General features: G+C 32.9%; 1 protein-coding gene across 4 annotated transcripts in view; it reads left to right on the top strand.

Annotated features, from left to right (window-relative positions):
* The window catches only part of NCKAP1 (NCK associated protein 1), a 97,982-nt gene that overhangs the window by 23,520 nt on the left and 50,574 nt on the right, over window positions 1-23,888 (top strand). For 2 of the 4 annotated variants that reach the window (XM_054562457.1, XM_054562459.1), the window contains 11 exons: window positions 8,387-8,473; window positions 8,675-8,731; window positions 9,483-9,625; window positions 9,709-9,799; window positions 12,199-12,336; window positions 13,129-13,177; window positions 17,431-17,587; window positions 20,012-20,068; window positions 22,285-22,381; window positions 22,608-22,714; window positions 23,375-23,507. In XM_054562457.1, coding sequence (XP_054418432.1) covers window positions 8,387-8,473; window positions 8,675-8,731; window positions 9,483-9,625; window positions 9,709-9,799; window positions 12,199-12,336; window positions 13,129-13,177; window positions 17,431-17,587; window positions 20,012-20,068; window positions 22,285-22,381; window positions 22,608-22,714; window positions 23,375-23,507 — 1,116 coding nt within the window. Of the gene's footprint in view, window positions 1-8,380; window positions 8,474-8,674; window positions 8,732-9,482; window positions 9,626-9,708; window positions 9,800-12,198; window positions 12,337-13,128; window positions 13,178-17,430; window positions 17,588-20,011; window positions 20,069-22,284; window positions 22,382-22,607; window positions 22,715-23,374; window positions 23,508-23,888 lie in introns of all 4 variants that reach the window. The other 2 variants (XM_054562456.1, XM_054562458.1) reach the window with 1 other exon arrangement.

Below are 23,888 nucleotides of genomic sequence, written 5' to 3'. Positions count from 1 at the left end.
TATTAAGATGCCCAGGGAAGGCCTTACTGAGGAGAAGGCATTAGGGCAGATATTTGAAGATAAAAGGGAGGGAGGTCAGTTGGAGAAATAAGATCCTAAGATCTTTGGCTTGAAAAAATATAAAAATTTACCGAGTTAAGGAAGCAAGAAGTTGTTTGGGGTTGGGGGTACAATAGCTTAATACTAGATAGGAGGCATCCTATGAGTGGAGATGTTGAATAGTCAATTGTATACAGATGGTTCTGTATTTATGATGGTTAGACTGATGATTTTTCTGCTTTTCAGTGGTATGACAGCAGTATGCATTTAGTAGAAACTATACTTCTAATTTTCAATATTGATCTTTTCCTGGGCTAATCATATGTGCTAAGACACTATTTTGTGATGCTGGACACTGGCAGTGAGCTGAAGCTCCCAGTCAGCAAGGTTATCACAAGGGTAAAAAACCAGTACTCTACAGTGTACTGTATTGATGGCATTTTTTGGATGGTGTATTTTGTGTTTTTACATCTGATCATGTCTGCAAAAACATCAATCAGTGTGTCCTTTTTCTGGTGAGAAGAAGAGGAGGAAGTTAATTACTTTTGAAATGAAAAGCTAATTGCCCAACTGTAAGCTAATGAGTTTTGAGCATGGTTAAGGCTAGGCTAGGCAAAGCTATGATTTGTGGTTAATCTAATATATTATATTAGGTTAATCTAATCTGATCTATTTAAGGCACTTTTTAAAAAAATATTTATTCTTAGAGAGAGGGAAAGGGAAGGAGAAAGAGAGGGAGAGAAACATTGGTGCGTGAGAGAAACATCTATTGGTTGCCCCTTGCTCAGCCCTAACTGGATACCTGGCCCGCAGTGCAGGCTTACACCTTGATCAGGAATTGAACTGGTGACCTTTTGGTTTGTGGGATGACGCCCAACCAAATGAGCTACACCAGTCAGGACTAAAGGCAGTTTCAACTTAAGATATTTTCAATTTAGGATGGGTTTATCCTGACATAACCCCATCCTAAGTTGAGGAACATCTGTGTATGTCTAGAGTTCAGGCCAGCATTAAGCTGAGAATCAAGTTGAAGAGGAATTACGGAGTGTTTTGACAGAGAGGAGTGGAATAGTCATTGAAGAATGGGAAGGTGTATTGACAGTGAGAATGGAGTGATGTTGCTATTCATTTATTATTATTTCAATTCAGGTTGAGTTTGACTCAGCATAGATGTATGTTTTCTCCTGTTGTGGATTTTATCAGACAGGTATGATAGAGTGAGAGAGGGACAAAGAGAGTGATAGAATAATGGGTCATTTGATTTAAAGATGGATAAAAAAGGAAATAAGACATGAGAGAGTGAGTGACAGTAAAAAGATGGTAGGGAGAATGGATAGGAGGTCCTCTGAGTTCAGAGAATTAATGAGAGTACAGTATTAAGAGGTATAGAGGTAATAAGTGGAAATAATTCTTCCATCAATGCTACTTTATCTTGTCTTCAAATTTCCTGAGAATAACATATGTTCCTAAAGGGCAGTAAGAAGCCAAGACAGTTTAAGCAGTTTAACCATAAACGTTATTCTTGCTTAAAGACCTGCCAATGGGGAGACTTAACATGAACCACCATTCTGTCAACATGTAATCATGTAACAAAAATAATCCTTGGGTGCCCCCTCAGTTCTAGGCCCTCCTTTAACTTCCTGTCTTGCTTACCATACTCACTATCCTTAGAAGCTCTGATCTTTGTTATTGTTTTTCTCATACTATTGTACATGTGTGTTTTTAACTTCTTTCATGTTGTTACCTGTTGGTGAAAGTCTTTGTCATGACAGGCATGTGGGAATTAATCGTAGTCATCTTTGAACCTTGCACACAGAAGTTAGTTGTGGTGTTATCAGGTTCTAAAACTGGACATTTATCAAAAAATAAGTAAGTTACCTGTATATATACATATACAATGGTCTCTAGACTAGATGCTTATTGGGGACAGGTCAGAGTTTTATTAATATGTTTTATCCCCAGCTTCTCTTACAATGTCTAACAGTAAAATAGGTTGGGATATTTGTTGGCTAGATGAATGATACACCATATTAACTCTTCACTTATCTAGTGGTTACTGTTCCTATCACTTGCACCTTTGAATCACACCTAAGAACTAGGAATTTTCCCAAGTAAAATGAAAGTACATGTCCTCATAAAGGTATGTGTATAGCAGCTTTCATTATGCATAATAACCTAAAACAGGAAGCAGTTTAAATGCTCATCAATTGATGAATAAATACATAAAATGTGGTCTATTGATATAATAAAATACTACTCAGCAATTCAAAGGAACAAAACTACTGAACATGTTATATCATTGGTGAGCTCCAAAAACATTAGTTTAAGTGAAGGAAGCCAGGTACAGAAAACTAAACATTATACTAAACATTATATGATTCTATTTTATGGGACATGTCTAGAGAAAGCAAACTTACTGAGATGGAAAACATCAGTAGTTGCTTAGGACTGGGGAGCATCAGCGGGATTAACTATAAATAGGCACATGGGAAATTTTTGGGATAATGGAAATGTTCTAAAAATAGCTTCTGTTGGTGGTTATACAACTCTATAAATTTATAGAAATTATTTAATTGTTCATTTATGATGGATGAATTTTATGGTATGCAAACTGTATCTCTGTAGTGCTGTAAAAACAAGTGGTATTGAACAGCCAGAAGTGGTATTTTAGAAAAAAAACAGTTTATTCAGAAATAAGGTTTTTGGTTCTCAGCTATATGCTCAAGCTTGTTGAGTTTAAGGCAAAATTGTGAAAAGTATGTTTTCTAACATGTTGTACATTAAAAGGTCCTCAGGAGCAAGTGATAGTTGACAGTAAGAATAATAAAAACTTAAAAATTAAAAAGTCAGCTGGCAAGGACGGTTTAATGGTGGCAGATTACCTTGCACATGTCAATAGCACTCGCATTTATCTTGACATAAATAGCAGTGTAATTATCAATTACAATGATGACATCTAATCAGTAAGAAAAGCCTGATTATTTCTATGTACCCAGGTTATGAAAGCAAGGTAATCACATATTAGAAAGATTATTTTAAAAAATCCTCGCCTGAGGATATGTTTATTGATTTGAGAGAGAAAGGGAGAGAGAGAGAGAAAGAAACATCGATTGGTTTCTCTCCTATACAAGCCGCCTCTGGAGATCGAACCACCAACTCAGGCCTGTGCCTTGACGGGGAATCAAACCCGCACTTGTTGGTATATGGGATGCTGCTCCAAACTAACTGAGCAACCCGGCCAGGGCTAGATTTTTTTTTTTTTTAAATTATTAAAATCTAGTGTAAAAGTACTAATACCATTTATATTTTCATTTATGATAAATGAAAAGTACATGTCCACATAAAGGTATGCGTATAGGAATAAATACGTATTTTCATTTGGAGAAAAGTGGTAGGAAGAAATTGAAGACAGGTTAAGGAGTTAGAGAGTAATGAGGGTGTGGAGATTCTTTTATATAAGAATGCTCAACTATGACTTCTCTGAAGAGAAGTGAAGTGAGGGAATGAGCTGAGCTATGTGAAGAAGGAGAGGATATCATCCCAGACATGAGAAAGAGCACAGGTGCAAAGGCTCTGGAGCCCAAGCTTGGTGAATTTGATGTACACTGCAGACCAATATTGAGTGAGACTAGAGGAGTATAAAAGGAGATTAGGTGTTAGAGATAGGCGGGGGTCCTCTTTAGATTTTATTCTGGTAAGAACTTTGTGTTTTATTTTGAGTGTGATGGGAAACCATTGGAATTAAAAAAAAAACCTTTATTTTGAAATATTCGACAAAGAAAAATTGCAAAAATATTACAGAGTTGCCATATTTTCTTCACCCAGTGTTAACATCTTACGTAACCATCACTGGAATAATTTTTTGAGGGTAGTTAGTACTTTGCTTTCAAATGCCCGCCCTCCTGCAGTTGTGTGGAGAAGATTGAGTAGGCAAGAGCGGAAGTACAGAGACTAGTTAGGAGGCCACTGTAGTGGCCCAGATGCAAGTTGATGACTATGGTAGTAGCTGGACAGCTCTTTCAAAGAGGTCTCTTATTTATAAGAAGTCTGGTTTAGAATAACATACTAAGAAATAGAAGAAAGTTTTCCCTGAAACCAAACTCTATAGTCAGTTGCTTTATAAAAGGAGCAAACAAGTAACACAATTTAGATCAAGAAAATAATTTATTATGCATAAGCAGTGTCGATAATGAAAGGATCATTAAAATGGATGAATAAAAAACTAAAGCTGCTTTTTTCTGTTGAAAATCAGTGAGTTGGCTCTCGTAGGCATTGAATCCTCATTGTAATTTGCTAGTACTTTATCTTTGATAGAATGAAAATTAGTAAAAACTAAATTTCAGTCAGTTTGCTAGATACTTATTTTGGTAGGGAAATTGTTTTTCCCCCCTATATTTTTATTGTTGACACTACTACAGATGTCCCCATTTCTCCCTCTTTTCCTGCCTCCACCCATCCTCCCAAACCTCCCTCTAGTCATCACCTGTATCTGTGGATTATGTATAGCTCTTCTTTGCCTCATTCCTTCACCTTCTTTGCCAAAGTCCCCCCTCCACCCTCCTCTCTGACAGCTCTCCATGCCTCTGTTTATATTTTTTGTCACTCTGTTTTTTAATTGTACAAAGATTAATTACCAAGATTTTTATGTATAAAGATATGGTCATTTTGCTGATATGGCTAATGTTTGTTCTGATTAAGTTTTAATACATTTTACTTGAACGTTAAGAATAATGATCCTGTAGTAAGAAATTTTGGTTTTTTATTTAAAAATATTTATTTATTTATTTATTTTGAGAGAGATGGGAAGGGAGGGAGAAAGAGAGGGAAACATTGATATGTGAGGGACACATCAATCAGTTGCCTCTCACACATCCCCAGCAGAGGATCTGGCCTGCAACCCAGGCATGTGCTGTGACTGGGAATCAAACCAGCAATCTTTTGGTTCACAGGCCAGCACTTAGTCCACTGAGCCACACCAGCCAGGGCTATAATTATAATTAGAAATTTTAATTAAACCATTGTACATATATATATATTTTTAATATACTTAATCTACATATTTGTGATACACTTTTAAAGAGAATTGAATCAGTTCCTCTCAAATTGTGCTTTTCTAATGTACTGTTCTGTAACATGTTCTGTAATGTGATATTCTGTAACATTAATTTATTACTAATCAGTGTTCTTAAACCGTTTCCTGGTTTTTATTTACTATAAGACAAAGATGATGAATTAAGAAAACCTTGTTCTGGATGTTGAACCTAAAGTTAATTTTTAGTAGTTTTTATTCTCCTGCACTTCAAGAGCTAAAATACAGCCGTTTTGTTTTGTTTTTTTTTCCTCCCCACCATTTGAAGCCTGGGAGAGTTGGAAGACACTTCTTTGCTTTTTGTTGTAGTGGAAGTCTTTCATTTAGAGCTTTACTAAATTTAGTTTCATTAGATAGGACGCATAACTGTAAACTGTCTCATAGAGATGTTGAGAGGATTGTGTGAGATACTTTCAGAATCTTTGGAATAATGCCTGGCAAAGAGTGCATGCTCATTAACTATTAGTGGCATTGGGATTAATTAAAATAACTTTATTTTTGCTTATTTTGAAGAAGTGGTCTGTGAGCCTTATTTGTCACTCACCTGCTATTCAGTGAGCCGCTTCTGGTTGCCGGGCACTCTTAGATGTCCTCATGTACATTATTTTGACTGACTATACACATCAGCTCCCATTTTGATGATGAGGATATTAGGTTCTGAGAGGTTAAGTCACTTATCTGTGGTAGCATAATAGGAGATTGGCTTTCTAGCATCACCTACCAAAACATGTCACCTGATACTGATGTATAGCAGTCTTCTAAATTTGTCCTGATTACTCGTCTGATTGATCTTTATATTGGGTGCTTCTTTATGTGCAGCTCTGTGTGATAAGGGTTGTGTAGATAAAATTGAATTTGGTAGATTGTCTTTCATGTTTGATGTACCTGTGATATAAGGTAGAAAGTGATACTATTAGAAAGTATACCCATTTTGAGGGGGGAGATACTATAAATAACATTTAACAGGGAAGAGGTTCAATCAGGGTTTTTTCTTGAAAATACAGTTAATGTTTAAACTGAGTGGTTTATGGGTAGTGGGATTTGGATATAGAATAGATAAGTGACGGAATTATGACACCTCAGTAGAGGAAACAGTAAAGAAAACATGAAATATGTGTAGAAAATAATGAATTGTTTTGGTTACTGTGTATAGTGTGTGAATGCATGTAGGGGAAATTTTAGATTGTAAAGAAAATTGTGTAGAGCCTTGAAAACTATTTTGAATTCAGATATCTGTTAGTCAGTAAATTATTTAGCCACTGTAGAGGCTAGATATATATGGTTTTGGGGGGAAATAAAGTTGAATGAGAAATTTAGACTATAATAAGATTTTATTAACCAGAGAGATGCTGAGCATATAGAATGGTAGAATGCTTTTGTAGGATTAAGAACATTAGATTTGTAATCCTGGCCCTGTAATTATGTAGTTACAAAACTTAGAGAAGGTTCTTTTAAATTCTGTGGGCATTAAGTTCTGAATATGTAAAGTGAATGTTTGTATAAAAGAGCATTAAGGCCTGTAATAAGTATGATGGTGAATGTGTCATTTTTGTCCAAATTAGAAATTGAAATTGAAAGAAGAGACTATTAATAATTAAACTCGGCAGCAACCAGTTATAATTGTGCTTTGTAACCTATTATTCTGAGTCTACTTTCATCTGTTTATAGTTTCAAAACTCATTTAAAGTACTGAAAAGGAGGAAAAAAGAGTAAGACATCAATCATAAATGTTTGATGTTGTTGAACAAGGTAAAGATAGTATAATCAGATGGAATAGAATCATTTTAAATAAGTGTCTTTGATGCTGTGGTGGTATTAATTAAAAATATACATATAAATATAGAATTGTTTGGAAACATTGTTCAAAATAAACTCAGCAACTCTTATAGGTAAAGCTAAAAACGGTTATATAGCACTATAAGTATATACGGTCATTTGCTTGACATTTGAGGGATGAAATGAAGTACTTCATTTACACATGTTTTCCAGTCATAATTACTTTTTAAAATAGCTTTGGGGATTGCAGTATTTAGCGTAATTTATCCTGTAGTAGCTGTGTCTACCAGACTGCTGTGCTTCTGTTTTAAATAGTCTTTTTGTAGTTTGACTCTTATCTTGATGTTATGTTCACTACTTTACTTTTGCTTATACAATAGTTTAATGCAATTATATAGAGATTCAGCTCTTACCCCAACCTCCTTGTGTAAGCATACAAAGAACAATAAGAGGATCTCAAAATTGTGAGGGTTTTTTTTATGGCAATTTTGAACTACTTTCTCATTTTTTCTCATTTAACTAGATTAGTGAGTATTCTCAGGCCTTTAATGTGCATTCAGATCACCTCGGTATCTTATTAAAAGACAGATTCTGATTCAGTAGGTCTAACGTGGGCCTGAGATTATGCTTTTCTAACAACTGCCTAAATGATGTGGAAATTGCTCCTCTGTAGACTGCACACAGTATCAAGGTTCTAAATGTTTTATTGGAGCTCTAGCAGTCTTATGATAGAGGGCATTAAATACGGCTGAATTCTTTTAGAAATCATATTACCGGTAATAGTTGTTTTAAAAGGGAAAATTAGGACTTATGAATTTAATAAGAAAATTGGTTGAAATAATATTTGTCTTTTGTACTCACATTTCCCTCTTTCATATGTTTACCAGTGTCTTAACTCTAGTTTTGCTTCTTTCTCATTTCTTTTTTGTTGTCGTGGTTTTTGCTTTTGTTTAATGTATTATTGTGTTTTGTGGATCTGGTCAGGGAACCTTTACTGTATTTTATGTTTGTATCTACATTTTATTTTGCATGCTTAACGTGGCTTTGCCTGGATGTTCTTTTTGGTAAGTTACAAATTTATAAAACATTGTTTTTTTGTAGTGTAAGTTATAATGCTTTTTACCTTTTTTTCTTCCACTTCTAGTAATGTGATCATGTTCATTAGTGGTTTTTAATTTTTTTAAAAAGTTCATTTGATAATTATTTTTTCCTAACATTTTCCAATTTTCCTTAATAGTAGTGTAGTTTGGTACTAATCTGCTTTGATTCATTTTATAGCCTCACACTGTCAGTTGCTGATCACTATTAGCAGTTGCTGTCTCAAGTATTTTGGTTTTTTAAAAAAGCCTTAGTCATCTAGAAATACTGTTCTAAAAGCTTATGTTTTCACATAGCAATCATAGAAGAAAATAGTTTGTAGTAAATTTAAATATTTTTGTTCTCAGTGAACAGTGCATTCTGATTTTGTTTTTACAGCAACAGCTTGCACAGCTACAGAAAGAAAAATCAGAGATTCTGAAAAATCTGGCATTATATTACTTCACATTTGTAGATGTTATGGAATTCAAGGTATGTATTTTAACTTATGAAATGTTTTTAACATTTCAGAGGCTGATTTAATATTTGTTAACTTTGCAAATTGTTTTGTCATTTGTAGATAATAAATTAAAATTCTTCTAGAACTACATTTTAAAATACATATTTTTTCAGTGTGTTTTCTGAATTTCATATTTATATAGATAAAAGATTAAAATAAACTTTTATTTTCAGGACCATGTTTGTGAATTGCTCAATACTATTGATGTTTGCCAGGTCTTCTTTGATATTGTAAGTATTATATTCAGAAAAATTCCCATTTTCTCTTCTCTATTTCTAGTATACTAAAGGGACTGAATCCTTTTCTTTAGAGAAAATGTATACGACTCGTATATAAAGTTTTAGTGTTGGTTACTTGGCTTCTTTTGTACTGTGTGTGTAAGATAAGGAGTTAAAATGTATTTTCTTTTTACCTTGTTTGTTTGAATCACTGAATAGAAATCTTGTACTTACTGAGAAGTCTTTGTTCATTTTAGTACGTCCAGTTAAGCAAAGTTAAGTGGATAGTGTTTTTCTCTGTAAAAGACATACTTGATAGACTCTTTCTCAGTGAGACAATTTATAAATATAGGAAGTCAAAGTGCAAAATGTCTCCATTGACTTAACGGTGAACTTTTTCATTTAATTCACACTCGTTTTCTTGCTTAGTGAGACTGGCTCCAGTGTTTATTATTATTGTGGGTTTGGTTATTCTTCTAAACTGGTATTAGTTTGAATAGGGCGATAACAAACTCTTTTTACATCCATAAAATTGTGTCAAAAACACAAAACCGTATTTGTAATTCCCAAATTTTAGACATGTTATTGGTGAAAAGAATTAGAATTTCAGAAATGGGGATAAAATAACTAACTATAGGAAATTATTAGCTTTCAGTAGCTTCCATGAAGATTGGTGTGTGTGTGTGTGTGTGCTCGCGTGCATGTGTGTTTTTAAAATTTGGCAAAATAGGAAGGAGTTAAACTTGATGTCTTTTTTTCCTAGACTGTAAACTTTGATTTAACGAAGAACTACTTAGACTTGATCATAACCTATACAACACTAATGATACTGCTCTCTCGAATTGAAGAAAGAAAGGCAATCATTGGATTATATAACTATGCTCATGAAATGACCCACGGAGCAAGGTAGACCTGCATTATAAAAATCTTAGTGAAATTCTCAATTTGATAGCTTACTGCTCAGTGAAATTTGATATGTCTATTTTAAGTGACCGAGAATATCCACGCCTTGGTCAGATGATTGTGGATTACGAAAACCCTTTGAAGAAGATGATGGAAGAATTTGTACCCCATAGTAAGGTAAAAGCTGGTTTTTATTTTTTAAAAGATTCTTAAAATTCATTTTTAGAGAGAGGGCAAGGGAAGGAGAAGAAGAGAGAGAGGAACATTGATGTGAGAGAAAAATATTGATTGGTTGCCTCTTTTTGTGCCTGACCATGGACTGAACCCGTAACCTAGGCTCATGCCCTCGCCAGGAGTCAAACTGGCAATCTTTTGCTTTGTGGGATGATGCCCAACCAAGTGAGCTACATTGGTCAGGGCAATAAGAGCTGGTTTTTAGATGTGCTTTAATAGACATGTGATATAGGTTAACTGTGGAAAGTTAGAGTGATAAACTTTTAGGAAACAAATTATAATGATGTATGAATAATAGCTATGCGTGATATGGTTTTATCTAATTGTGAACCAGAGCACTAATTAGAGTTTGAATAGTGTATAGAAACTCAGTAATATATTGACCCATTATAATTTTTAGATTTAATAGAGGGTGCCCTGGCTAGTGTGGCTCAGTGGATTGGGCACCGGCCTGCAAACCAAAGTGTTGTTGCCAGTTTGATTCTCAGTCAGAGCACATGCCTTGGTTGAAGGCTAGGTCATGTCCCCAGTAGGGGATGTGTGAGGGGCAACCACACATTGATGTTTCTCTACCTCTCTTTCTCCCTTCCCCTCTGTCTAAAATAAATGAATGAAATCTTTTTTAAAAAAGATATTAAAAAATAATTCTATAAAAAAAGATACAGGGTGTAGAGGTAGTGAAGTTTAGTATTTTGAGACTGTCTCCTGTTATACCAGACTGCCTGAGTGTTAATCCCTATTCTGTCAATTACTAACTGTGCAATATTGGAAAAGTTATTTAACCAACTTCACTATATATCAGTTTTCTTATCCATAAAAATGGAGTAAAGATAGTACCTACTTCTATATTATGAGGATTAAATTAATTACTTCATTTAAAATATTTAGATAACAGTATTTGATAAATTTTAGCTATATTATTATAATATAGGCTCTTAAGAGAAAAACTTATAGGAGTTTTGTGGAAATATTTTGAAATGTCTCTTTTATGATATATTTAAAAAATAGCTTTTAATGAAATAATTTTGGTTCTAAGGAATCTTGCTATTAATGACTTCTTTTCAACAGGGCTAATTCAAAGAACCATAGTTCCTAAGCACATCAAGGAAATTTATAGTTCACTCACACATCCATATTATTTATAAGTAAGGAAATTAAAGGCTGGAGAAGTGACATGACAAGCCATTTGTCAGCAATAGTGGTAAAACCAGAACTAAATCCCAGGATATTAGTATCTTGATTCATTGTTCTCTTTGGATGATAAAAGAATTTTTAGTAATACAGCATTTTGTATGAATCTAGGAATTTTTTTTTTTGACATATAGTTAACACCAGATTTTGTCCTTTTCCCTCTTAGTTGATGGAAATTTCCATAAAGGTTATTGGATCTCTTTTAAGTTCTCCATAGTTATTAGCATATACTAGACTATTCATAATTACTTGAAGAGAATTGACCATTTGGATCAGACCATTTATTTCCTAATCTTGATGTTTCTAATGCTCCAAGATATCTCGGAGTATCATGTATTTGCTAGAATTTGTTAATAATAAATTAATTTTAATTTAATTTTCAAGACCTGTTCCAAGTTACTTGGTGTAGTGTAATAATAATACAGATTCCTGGGTTCTAGTCCCAGAAATTTTTTCACAGAATTTTAGGTGAACCCCTGTGTTCTGTGTTCTGGACAAACTCCTCTGGCAATTTATGTGTAGGCTGATTAAAGAATCATTGTACAGAATTTTTAGGAAGCAGAGATGAATAGCAAAAGACAGTTAAAAGCAAGCAAGAAGCAGGTAATATGAAAAATTAAATACCTTGATGATGAAGCTGTAGTTAACAGACCAAGTGGCAAATAGAAGTTAAGTAATTTATTAAGATAGAGTACAGTGGATTATTTTTATGAGGCATTCTAGGAAAAATACGAAATATGTTGAGCTCTATTAACTTAGTCATATAACCTTAATGTCTTTTTCTTTCAGTCAGAACTCTCAGAGTAGAAAGTCATACACAGAAGGATGACAATACGAACTCTACTCCTTTAAAATAAAGATCCTAAAATTGCCAACCATTTTCACCCTTAGAAAAGAAACATGATTTCATGAGCTAAGCTCTTGCCCAGGAGCGCAGAATCCATGTAACTTTTGTGAGATTTAAAAAAAAAATCCATTATCTAGAGGAAGGTCCCTGGGATGGACCTCGGAGAAAGAAACAGTTATAAATAGGCTTTGTTGTTTTAAGATGGTACAGTTAGAAATGTACAGCAGTTGTAACTGGAATTTAAATGGAAAAGGAAAAGAAAACATTTTTATTCCTCAATTTTCTTTTTCTCCATTTTAATTAGTCTCTTTCAGATGCACTAATTTCTCTTCAGATGGTGTATCCTCGAAGGAATCTTTCAGCTGACCAGTGGAGAAATGCCCAATTATTGAGTCTCATCAGTGCACCTAGTACAATGCTTAACCCTGCGCAGTCTGACACTGTATGATTCTATTTTTCCCTTTTTTGAATGAAAATAGTAAAATTTATTTTTAAAAAATCAGTTAAAGTAATTCTGCAAAATCCTAGTTAGTATTAGCTTATCAGTGAAGTTTATTGTAAAATATTCAGTAGTTAAGTCATACATACTATTTAGTGCTTTTATTTCTAGATTTCGATGCTAAATTAATACCATTAGTAGGATGCATGCTTTCTTTTAAAATTTAAAAGTTTGTTATATTTTCTTGTGGCAGAAAATTTGGAACGTGCAGAAATTTATAAAGAATGAAAACAAAAATTACCTCATATTTTATCAACTAGAGAAAATTGTTGTTATATGCTGTTACATTTCTTTTTAATCTTTTCTTTGTGTATATGAATATGAGGATTATGCACACATATAGTTCCTCATTTGGGTGAGACAGTGAGCATCCATTATGCATAAGTCTTTTTTAACCTGACTAAAATTACCCTTTGAAAACTTCAAACTCTGAAATAGACTTGGTAAATTTGGAAGCTGTCATTTATCAGATTGAATATGATTTAACAACAGTACTTTTTAAAAGAGATTTTAAGGTGTGTAAATTTGAAAGGAGCACAGCTCATTGTCCTTTTTGGACTGCAAGTTTAAATATAGGTTATATTTCCAGCTTCTCAAATTTGTTGTGCTATTTGAGCCAACAATTGAGTAGTGAGACTTCTCAAGAGTCTGAGGAGAGTCATTCAGTATGGGTGTTTTGGTTTTTTTTAATAAAGAATTTCTTTTAACTACAAATTTATATTTTCTCTTTTTAAGATGCCTTGTGAATATCTTTCTTTGGATGCAATGGAAAAATGGATTATCTGTAAGTAAAATTGAATGGTTTTATACTTACCCCTAAGGTTTTAGGTTTTAGAGAAATTTAACAGGTAATATGTATTGCTTCTGGAGCAAGAACTGTGCTAAGCCTTCTGTATATATTACCTCATTGAGTGCTCAGTACTGCCCTGCCCCTGTCAGGTTAGAAGGTCTGTTTTATAGATGAGGAACAAAACTTAATCCACACAGGTATTAAGTGACAACAACAAGGTAAGAATTCAGATTAACTCCAGTTCCCATGGTTTACATTATATTGCCTTTCAACATAGCTGTCAAAACTAATTTTTGTTATTAATGATTTTTAAAATATTGCATTTTTTCAGTTAAGGTGTTGGTATGAATTTACTTCAGAACATATAATAAATGGTTCATATGTTTGGCAGTTAGATGCAGGGGAAATAAAATTACTCCTCATTTCTGCCCCTAAGAAGTTCACAACTCTGGAAGAAATAGACAAAGAGACACAAAGATACATTACAAAATAAAATGCTATAATGTAATTCCTTCTACCACCCCCAGGTCCACTGGCAGAAGGGAATAATTTTGAGCAGTTTGTGTTTTTTATTTGTTGCAATTCTCTTCTAACTTTTTTAAATTTAAAGATTTAAAAAATTTTTATTTTATTTTTTTCATCATCATTTATCTCCTCTATATGCTCTTCTACCTCCACTCATTCCACTCCCCCTAGTTTTTGCAATTCTTGTTTCTTGATTTATTAACCTTTTGACATTATGACTTTCATTAGTGTTTCTCTATAGTGAGAGACCAGTTTTTCTTTTTTAATGATTTTTGGATTGATACTCTTTTAAAATACGATAAAAATTAATTACTCGAATTATCAGAAATAAAGTAATAAGCAAATACATGAAATGAAAGCTTACATTTTTAATCATTAGATTTAATTTAATCCAAAAATTAGATTTTGTTAAGGTTCCTATTCATAAATCATTGTCAAATTTTTATGAAAGTTCAAATGCTTTTAATTTTTCTACTTAATCTTATTATGCACTGGCACTTTGAGTGACAGTCTTATTAGTATAAAAGAGGCAGAATTCAGCACAGACTCCAAGCTCTTAATCATTTTTATTCGTTACAATTTTTTACACTGATCAGGTTTGTGATATTTATATATTTTTCTATAATGATAGTTAAGATTTTTGTGCTTTGTCTGTTAGTTGATTAAAAGACCCAGCTTTTGAAGTATTGATTTTGCTCAAATGTTTAGTGATCCTTGGTGGTTTTATGTTTATGGGTATATAGCTGAAGAACTGGGGTGATAAGTAGATTTAGGTGGCATAGGTGACCTCTAGAGTTGTGTAGCACTGTTTCCCCCAGTCTTTCCCTTAAATGAGAATGCCAGTTGCAGGGCCTTGTGTAATGAACAGGGAGATGGGTGAGAAGGCAGGCTATCCTAATGGAAGATATGTGGGCATGAAAAAGGCAGACACATTTGGGATAACCACAGTGTCAAAGTAAAGATTTACTCTGTGTTTTGCTGCTTTCATATATTAGAACTTTGAGTAAAATTAATATAGAGATACAGAGTTACCTCAAACTCTGCACTCCTTTTTTTGATGACAGTTCCCACACTAGGACTTTTCTACAGATGATGATCTATTTCCCTTTGGGCTTTGCTCTCATTTAGTTCACAGTGTTGTCCTTGGACCAGCAGCGTCACATTGGAACTTTTTAGATATGCAGATGTACACTCCATCTGATTTGGTACACTCCAGATGTACCAAATCAGAAACTCTGTGGAAGGATCCCCGCAATTTGTTATTTAATAAGCCTTCCTGGTTATTTTGATGCAAGCTAAAGTTTGAGGATCACTGGTGTACAAGTACATTAGAGCCTGGGGCCAAGAGTATTCATGGTCTGGAGTTTTGAGGACACAGATATTTGAAATGCAATTATAAAATAACATCCTGATGGTCTTTTCAGGGTTTATTCTTGTTCTATTGGTTGGGCTCAGAGGAGTCAGGGAAAGATTTCTCCTTAAGTCTGGAGTTTTGGACTACTAATTCCAGTCTCTTTTAAACTGATAGTCCAGTTTTATATACTTTCTATATTCAAAGATTTTCTTGAACTTTCTTTTCTAATATTGGTCTTCTGTTTTGTTCTCCGTTACTTTTATGGTTTTAAAATTTAAAAAAAAATTTTTTTTTATTCCTTTATTCAGACCTTGGTTGGGAAAGGAGTTTATAATGTGTGATTTAGTTAATAAACCATCCTCTTAATCTTGAACAGTTTATTTTAAATTATTTTTTTGTTTCTATCATAAACAAATGACTTTGCTTTAATTCATAAACTAAGCCTTGTGTTAAGAAAATAAAATATATGGTAAACTATAATATAACATATTTTCAGAGAAAACTTCGATCACCTGCAGTTTTGTGAAATTGAAAGTATACGGTGAGATGTGAGACACTAAGTGAAATCTCATTTTACAAAGGGGTTAAGAGTAAAAAGAGTTAGTACATTCAGCAAAAAAATCTTTTATAAACAAAATTTCTCTTAAGGGGTCTTTCAGTTTCCATACATGTATTCTTTTTCTTTGGTTGCATACCAAATCAAATAATTGGCTTACAGCTAGGGGCCCTGTTGTATGAGAAATATTTTTATGTTTGAGGAAATTCAAGAAAGTTAAATATACTTCTGCATGTATAGACTCCACAATAAATACCTGTTTAAAGAGTTAGCTTGCTTGTGTAGTGACACTTAAAGAAAGGTTGCTCTAAGAAGAATAAAAAGATAAATGGCAAGTTATATATTAATGATTCTGGAGTTTAAAGATGGGAGTAACTATTGAGAATTGTAGGGAAATCCCCCAGAAAACAAGACTGGATTATAACTGGCCAGTAGGCACTGAGTAAGTGTTGTTGAATGAAAGAAGACGGTTTATGGCCTATTATAGAGGGCTAGAGAGACATCAGCAAACATATATAAGCATAGGATTATTCAAGGAACAGGACCCAAAAAAACTGGAATTATCTTCTGGAGGACAGGCCCCTTGTAGTACAGGCTTCCCTTGCTACGTGAGTGTTCTAGGAACCCAGCTGTATCAGTGTACTAGCTGGTGATATTGGGAGAGGCGGAGTTTGGCTTCAGTGAATTTTTTTTTAACCTTCTTTCAATATTTGCCCATTTCGTGTTGGGTGATTTGCAAGTACACCTGCCCACACTGCGCTGAGTAGTTCAGCATTTTTTGACCAAAAACAGCGAGATCCCCATGCCCCACCCTCCCTTATTCACCCCTGAGTGACTCTCGCCCTGAGTGACTCCCCCTCACCCCCCCCAGATGAAAAAAGTCCTCAAAGGGAAATGTTTTGCTGATGTGGAAGAAGTGAAACAAAAACTGGCAGGGACTAAAAGACATCAAAATCAATGAGTTCAAAAAACTGTTTTGAGCAGTGGAAAAAATGTCTTTAAAGGTGTATTGCATCAAATAGAGAGTACTTTGAAGGTGACTGAAGTTTAAACATGTAAGAATAAATACACAGTGTTTTATAAATAAATTCCATTTTTCGAAGGGTCCCCCTCATCTTTGTGTAGGATTTCTAAACTAGATACCAAAGGCGAAAGATTTGAATTCATATAGTAGAGTACAGCATAATATATTGAAAGAATTTTAAGGGTAAATACTTGAGGCTAAGTCTAGCTTTAATTTAATAGTATAACTTTAGTTAGTTCTTTGAACCTTTATTTTTTCAACTGTAAAAGAATATTGACCTGCTTTATCTACTACACAGGATCATGTGAGATAATGTGTGAAAAAAATTATTTAATAAACTATAAATTACTGTGAAAATATAAGATACTATTTCATTTATTCTGGTGATTTAGAAAAGTAGATTAGCTTTATTTTCATTAATTGCAATTGTGATGATTATTACATGTTAATTAGTAAATTTGATCTTTAGCTTCAAGTATTTTTATAAGTATTTCTAAAACTGTATTTAACTCATTTACTAAAAGGACTTCCTTCACAACCCAGAAATGATATTTTTTTCCCCTTTTTGTGAGTCTGGGTTCAAATAACTAATTTTGCAGAATACAGAAAATTATTGAAAAAACAATATTTTTGCTATTTTATATGTATATGAATTATTACCTGTCACTAAAAAGCCTCAATTTAGTGATCGTGTTTACATTTCTGTATTTTCGAAAAGCTATTTTGTAACTGAAAGAACTTAACTTTGGAAACTTATATTTGTATTTATTATTCTTTTTTATTTAAAGTTGGCTTTATTTTGTGCCATGGGATCCTCAATACTGATGCAACAGCATTGAACCTTTGGAAACTAGCTCTTCAAAGTAGCTCTTGCCTCTCTCTCTTTCGGGATGAAGTTTTCCACATTCACAAAGCTGCAGAAGACTTATTTGTAAACATACGAGGGTATGGCATTTTCTTTTCTTTTTTTGTGTTTTTAGCTTTTTTGGATAAGGATTGTGAATGGATTATCTTTGTTGTGGTTTTTGGGATAGAGAAGAGTCATATCATGCAAGAAGATATTGCTTGTTTATCTTACCAGTCACAGCAAGTTGTTTTTAACAATCATCCTGATATGGTACTATTCATATTTTTTTACAGGTGTAACAGTTTAAAATATCTAGTGTTCCTGCCATTTTCAAATTTGTATTCCAAGACAAAGAAGATAGGTCTTTTTTTGAAAATCATGATATGGTTTCAGAGAAAAATATTACTAAAAATACCATATACATTTTAGAGTTTTGAACTCTTGAAAGTGCTATTTTAGGTTACATTGTATTTATAAAAGTATATGAATCAATCAAAAATGTTTTGTTAATTATAACAGTTAGAGAAGTCAGACTGCTGCATATTTGAAATTATGTTTCCTTAATAGGAATTCCAAATGACTCATTCACGTTCATTTTCTGTAAAGCAAATAATTTTCAGAAGTTTGTTTCTTTAAATTTTTAATGACTGCATTTTTTTCCACATGAGGTTCTGTAACCAATATGTAAAAGGCAAGTTGATATCAGACTTGGTATCTGGTGATGAAATCTTTTGAAATTAGGAACATCTAAAGTGTCCTGGAATCTCTTGCACCTAGAAGTGTTTTGCTGGGCTTGTTAGTTTCAGATAGAAATTAAATTTACTACATTTATTTCATATCCCATTTTGTAATATCCTATTTAAATTGAGATAAAAATAAAGCATCTATTATTTAAAAATAAAGATATGTTTAACACTCACAATTAAACCAGTATGTCTCAAATTTTAGTTTGCTTAAGAATTACCCTGAGATGGGAATTAGAATCCATGTTCCTGGGCATCATTCCAAACTGCATCTATTTCCTGTATTTGTTTCTTGGAGAGGTTAAAGGATTCTGCCCCATCTCCATACCCAATAATTAATTGAGGTAAAATTTACAAACAGAAGTGTACAAATTTTAGATGTAAAGCTCAACAACTGACTACCTACATTAAGATATAGAACATTTGCATTATAGTCAGAAAGCTCTCTTTTACCTCTTCTGGCTAGTACTGTCACTTTGGTCCCCTTCCCTTCAGCCCCTTTCTCAAGTATCCACTCTTTTTATTTTTGTCACCATAGGTAATTCAGACATTCTCATGCAGGTAGTACATTTGTACCCTATGTACTCTTCAGGTCTTATTTTGCTTTTATTTTAGATGATGGAGTACCCAAAAATACCAAAGTCCTAAGAGTTTTGTCATTTTATAATTCATTCAGATTGAAACTCATGAAACTTGTGTGATGTCTTAGCATATTGACAGTCTTTCTGTGGAATCATATTTAAATATATGTAAACATTTAGAACCAGGTAATCTATGTATACTGAGTGAGTTTTGTTATATGTGATACAAGGAAGTTTAATGACACGATATAATGAGTTGTCTTTTTGTTACGCTTTTTTTAAATGATAAATTTACCATTTAGATATCTCTATTTAAAGTTTAGAAGTTTTATTTTTTATGTAATAGTGGATGATAAATCCAATTTAAAATGTGAATTACCATAGTAATTACAAGTCAGATCCTAAGTATAAAAGCTTTATAATTACAAAGGACACTGATTACAAATTAGTGTATTTTGGACATGTGCTCAAAGAACATATAAATCTTATAATACATAATTTAGAAGTTGAAGTTCTTAGTGTTAAGTGGTTTTAGCCAGGTTTTCAGAAAGATAGATTTTCTTTAAAATTTTAGGAATGTTGAGTTTTGTATCTAGTATTCATGAAATTAACATATATTTATTAGCATTTATTTTTCAGATGGCATCTTTAAACTGTTTGATGCTGGTGTTGTTTCATTTAAAGGAATCAAATGCTTTCCTGGCCAGTTTTCTCCACCACAAAACCCCTATCCTTAAACAGTCGCTAGAGTTGATCAATAGTATATGTTCTTTTGGAGTTTTTTTAATGCTTATGAGATAGCATAAGAAGTCAGGAGTGATAAAAAGTCAGAAGTAATAGCTTTGAGCACTTTAAATTTTTAGAAATTACTGTTAATTACATGGCAAGTATAGCTTTAGTGTCTCTATTGGGCTTAAGAAATATATTTAATAAAGTAAAAATCTACCTGGTAAACTTTATTTTATTGTTTAATATATTTTGAAATTTATTTTTCTAGGAAGCCTTAACTCAGTACTTAAGTTGCTAGCTAGGAAAGGATGTAGGGAGACCCCTTCCATGCATTTCCAGTGTAAGGACCAGTTTTTCTTGTTGATAATGTGTCATTTTTAATTGACTTCTGGCATTTGATTAATTTATTTTGACCATTATTGCTCAAATTAAGATTAATGTGGTTCCAATTTTTTTTTTTTGCACATAGCTATAATAAACGTATTAATGACATAAGAGAATGCAAGGAGGCAGCTGTGTCACACGCGTAAGTAGTTCTGTCTTATCTGTAGTACTTTGAATCAAGAAGAATTTATTTCTTAAAGCATTATTTTGCTGAAGTGAGTGCATATTGATGGTATGCAAAATATGCTAATAAAAGTGGGGGGTCTTATAATCAATAGGAAATAAGTATATTACCTCAGTATTTAGTAAACATATCTTCATATTCTTCCAAATAGTATTTACTTTCCAAAGTGTGTTAACCCCACACCTATTTCAAATTTTAGTGAATATATTTGTGTTAGTAAATATATAGATAAATTAAAATTAGAAATTGGCATATTGATGGTCTTTTCAAATTTTTTGTGAAATAACTATAAATAATTTTATAGTTCATTTTAATTGTGTGTACAGTATACTTGTGTAGAATGTCTGATTCATCAGTATTTTTATAAGGCAGAAAGAAAAGTACTTCTGCCATATATGGAAAATATAAAACCACATGAAGTTTTAGAATTTTAGGTTTAAGCTGTAGGATGAATATGGGAATTTAAACCATCTTTTTGCATTGCTGTCTGTGCTACATAATTTCCTCATGCGTATATTGTATCACTTAAATGAAGTGCTTATATTATTTTTAAAAATATTTATTTGCTTTTAGAGGAGAAGGGAGGAAGAAAGAGAGGGAGAGAAACATCAGTATGTGGTTGCCTCGAATACACCCCCAATTGGGAACCTGGCCTGCAACCCAGGCATGTGCCCTGACTGGGAATCGAACCAGCGACCTTTCGGTTCGCAGGCCAGTGCTCAATCTACTGAGCCTCTCCAGCCAGGGCTGAAGTGTTTAATTTATACTGTTAAAAAATCGTTGTCTAGTATAAATAGTACTTTAGATTGTGTTAGAATTACTTTCCTGATCTACAGAAGTACAGAAGATGATTATCACTTCTTCATGGGATAGACCTTATTGTAGCACACGTATGGTGTCATAGCTATTATAAAGATTTTTTAAAAGTAAAACATTTTTATTTCTTACATAAAATAATCACAAAGGTTAAGCAGCATTAATTCCTATCATTCATTACCATACATTAGGTGTAGGAGTTCATAATTCTCTATGTTAATAACACCACAGACTCCTTGTAGCAACTCTGTGTAGTAAAATAGTCAAAATAACATCTGTCCACTTTCTTCTTAGAAATTAAACCAGATTATTGTCATCAGATAGAAAAGAGCTTGTCACTGGAATTAAAATAACATTGTTAAAGACCATATATATGAGGCATTATGAAAGATGTATTTCTGAGGCAGATGTCATCATTCCTGTTTTATAGATGGCTGAAACTTAAAGAGGTTGAACTTAAGGTCACGTAGGCAGAGGTGGATTTTAATCTGTTTTCTACAACTAATCTGCAGTCTCAAAGCTAAATTTCTCGTATTGCATATTCCTGATCCTTGGTTTTCTTGGCATGGCTGGGGGGAGGGGTGTGTGTGTGTCCACCCCCCTCCATTTATTTTTTGCACCTGTATAAATCTTAAAACTTTCTTAGAGCAGTGTATATTTTACATAGTATGAGAAATTGGAATACTTAGAACATTCTATGATTTTTCCATGTTAATATATGAGGGTAATTGTTTTTTACCTTGCACTTTATTATTAAAATATTGAATATTTAGCATATGAATATCTATGGTTAGTTATCCTTTTCCTTTTCATCCTTCTCTTTTTGAACTAGAGTACCAAATCTCTAATATGGCTCTGTTTAGTCAGCTTTTTATATTTAATAGAAATATACTTAGTAAATAAGGATATGGATAATTAGATAATTTATTGTTGTATTTATTGATTTCTATGTAAGGGTGACAGAAATGTATGCAGTAGGACTGTGAGTGCTTTCAAGGATTTTACAGTCCTGTTTATAAAATGCTAGGGCTATACGATACTAAAATTGCAGAAATTACTCAGAAGTAAACATCTGGTTATTGGGAAATGCTTCTTGCAGCGATGGTCTTGAAGTTTGGGTAGTAGTTTGATAGGTAGAGAGTAACATAATCATGTTACAAAAGCAGCACAAAAAAGGCAAGGATAAACATAAGATTGCTAAGTCATTTAATGACAAACACAAAGAACATGATATTTGTAAGGCCTTTCTGTTCCATAAAAAAAGAAGATTTGGATGTTGACCCTAAAATGACAAGTTATTTAATTTCCAATAATAATTTTAGTATAAACATAAAATATAATAGTGTCTTTTCCTATAGTGGTTCAATGCACAGAGAAAGACGCAAGTTTTTAAGGTCTGCACTGAAAGAATTGGCTACAGTCCTCTCTGATCAACCTGGCTTGCTGGGTCCCAAGGTAATTCTTATCTCAACTAACCATTCTACATTTTCCTCACTTCTTTCTTGTAAGTGTGCTCTCTCATACATTCTTCCAGCATCTCTTTGGTCATCTCATTTCTGTCATTGTCTTTTTGAACTTGATTTTTATCAATCCTTGACAATGATTTTTATATTTGAATAGGTTTTGTTTTTAATCTCTGCGTGACAGTAAGCAGTGTTTTTTGTTTGTTTTTTTTAATTAGGCACTTTTTGTTTTTATGGCATTATCCTTTGCCCGTGATGAAATTATCTGGCTACTTCGTCATGCAGATAACATGCCAAAGAAGAGTGCAGATGACTTTATAGATAAGTAAGTTAGCAACATTTAAAAAATTGTCTTTGGCGTGGAATTTGGGGCCTTTGAAGTAAAATTATTTCAAAAAAATTGTAAGACTTTTCATATTTGTCATAAACATTTGTAAAATAGCATTAGATCATATGATTTAGAATGCAAAGTCAAATTGAGTTTAAAATTATGGCTTTTAGTATTTCCTTTCCTGGTACTCTAGGTGGGCATAAAGTTCTTGTTTTCTTCCTAAATCCAGTAATTTTCCTGTGGAATTCATGTTTTGAAGTGCCATACACAAAAATCTAAGAATCCTTATGGAGTTGCAACTAAATGTGTTATTTGAAATGTCTTTTATTTCTGTCAAGTCCCTCAATAGAAGATGCATAAATGAAGCAGGGAAATAAGAGCTTACAGAAAAATCTTATTTCTTCTCAGTCCTCTTTTTTTAAAAATGATTATTTATGTTCATTTGAATTTTCCTCTATTAGTTTTTTAGTCTTAGCTTTTCTTTCACTTTTTATGATTTCTTTATTCATATAAAATAATTTGAAAACATAATTGACATTAAATGTTTAACAATGATTTTTCTAAAAATATTTCTTAGAGTAATAACAAAGACATTTCATAATTTCCTCGATAATAATAAATGTTTGAAATGTTTTTCTTGAATTTAAACGAAAGGCACATTGCTGAATTAATATTTTACATGGAAGAGCTTAGAGCACACGTAAGGAAATATGGACCTGTAATGCAGAGGTACTATGTGCAGTACCTTTCTGGTTTTGATGCTGTTGTCCTCAATGAACTTGTGCAGGTAAAAACTATCTCACATTATTCTCCCTTTTGTTTCTTCCATTCTTCCTAGTAGCTGATCTATTTGTTCAACAAGCATTTATAAAATATAATCTTGTGTTACATGGTAGAGATACAGATATAATAAGTCATGGTCATATCTTGTCAAGGGGGTCTTATCTAGAGGGGAGAATGCATTTAGTTGTGATAGGCATTATGCTTAAATATGTACAAAACTCAGAATGAATACAATCCAGGGAATGATTCTTTATCTTGGGAATGGAGATATACAAGGCCTTGCAAAAGAGGAAGTTAGTCATAAATCATATTTACTATTTGCAAAGATCGCCCGGGCTCAGTGTGGTTGATGGCTTACTAGGGGCCAAGGGAGGAGGCAGAGAGA

Source organism: Pteronotus mesoamericanus, unplaced genomic scaffold (assembly GCF_021234165.1).
Source record: "Pteronotus mesoamericanus isolate MK-2021 breed Mesoamerican mustached bat unplaced genomic scaffold, CSHL_Meso_final scaffold_651, whole genome shotgun sequence".
Lineage (NCBI taxonomy): Eukaryota > Metazoa > Chordata > Mammalia > Chiroptera > Mormoopidae > Pteronotus > Pteronotus mesoamericanus.
Note: the sequence above shows the minus strand (reverse complement) of the source record. Positions and strands in the feature narration are given on the sequence as shown.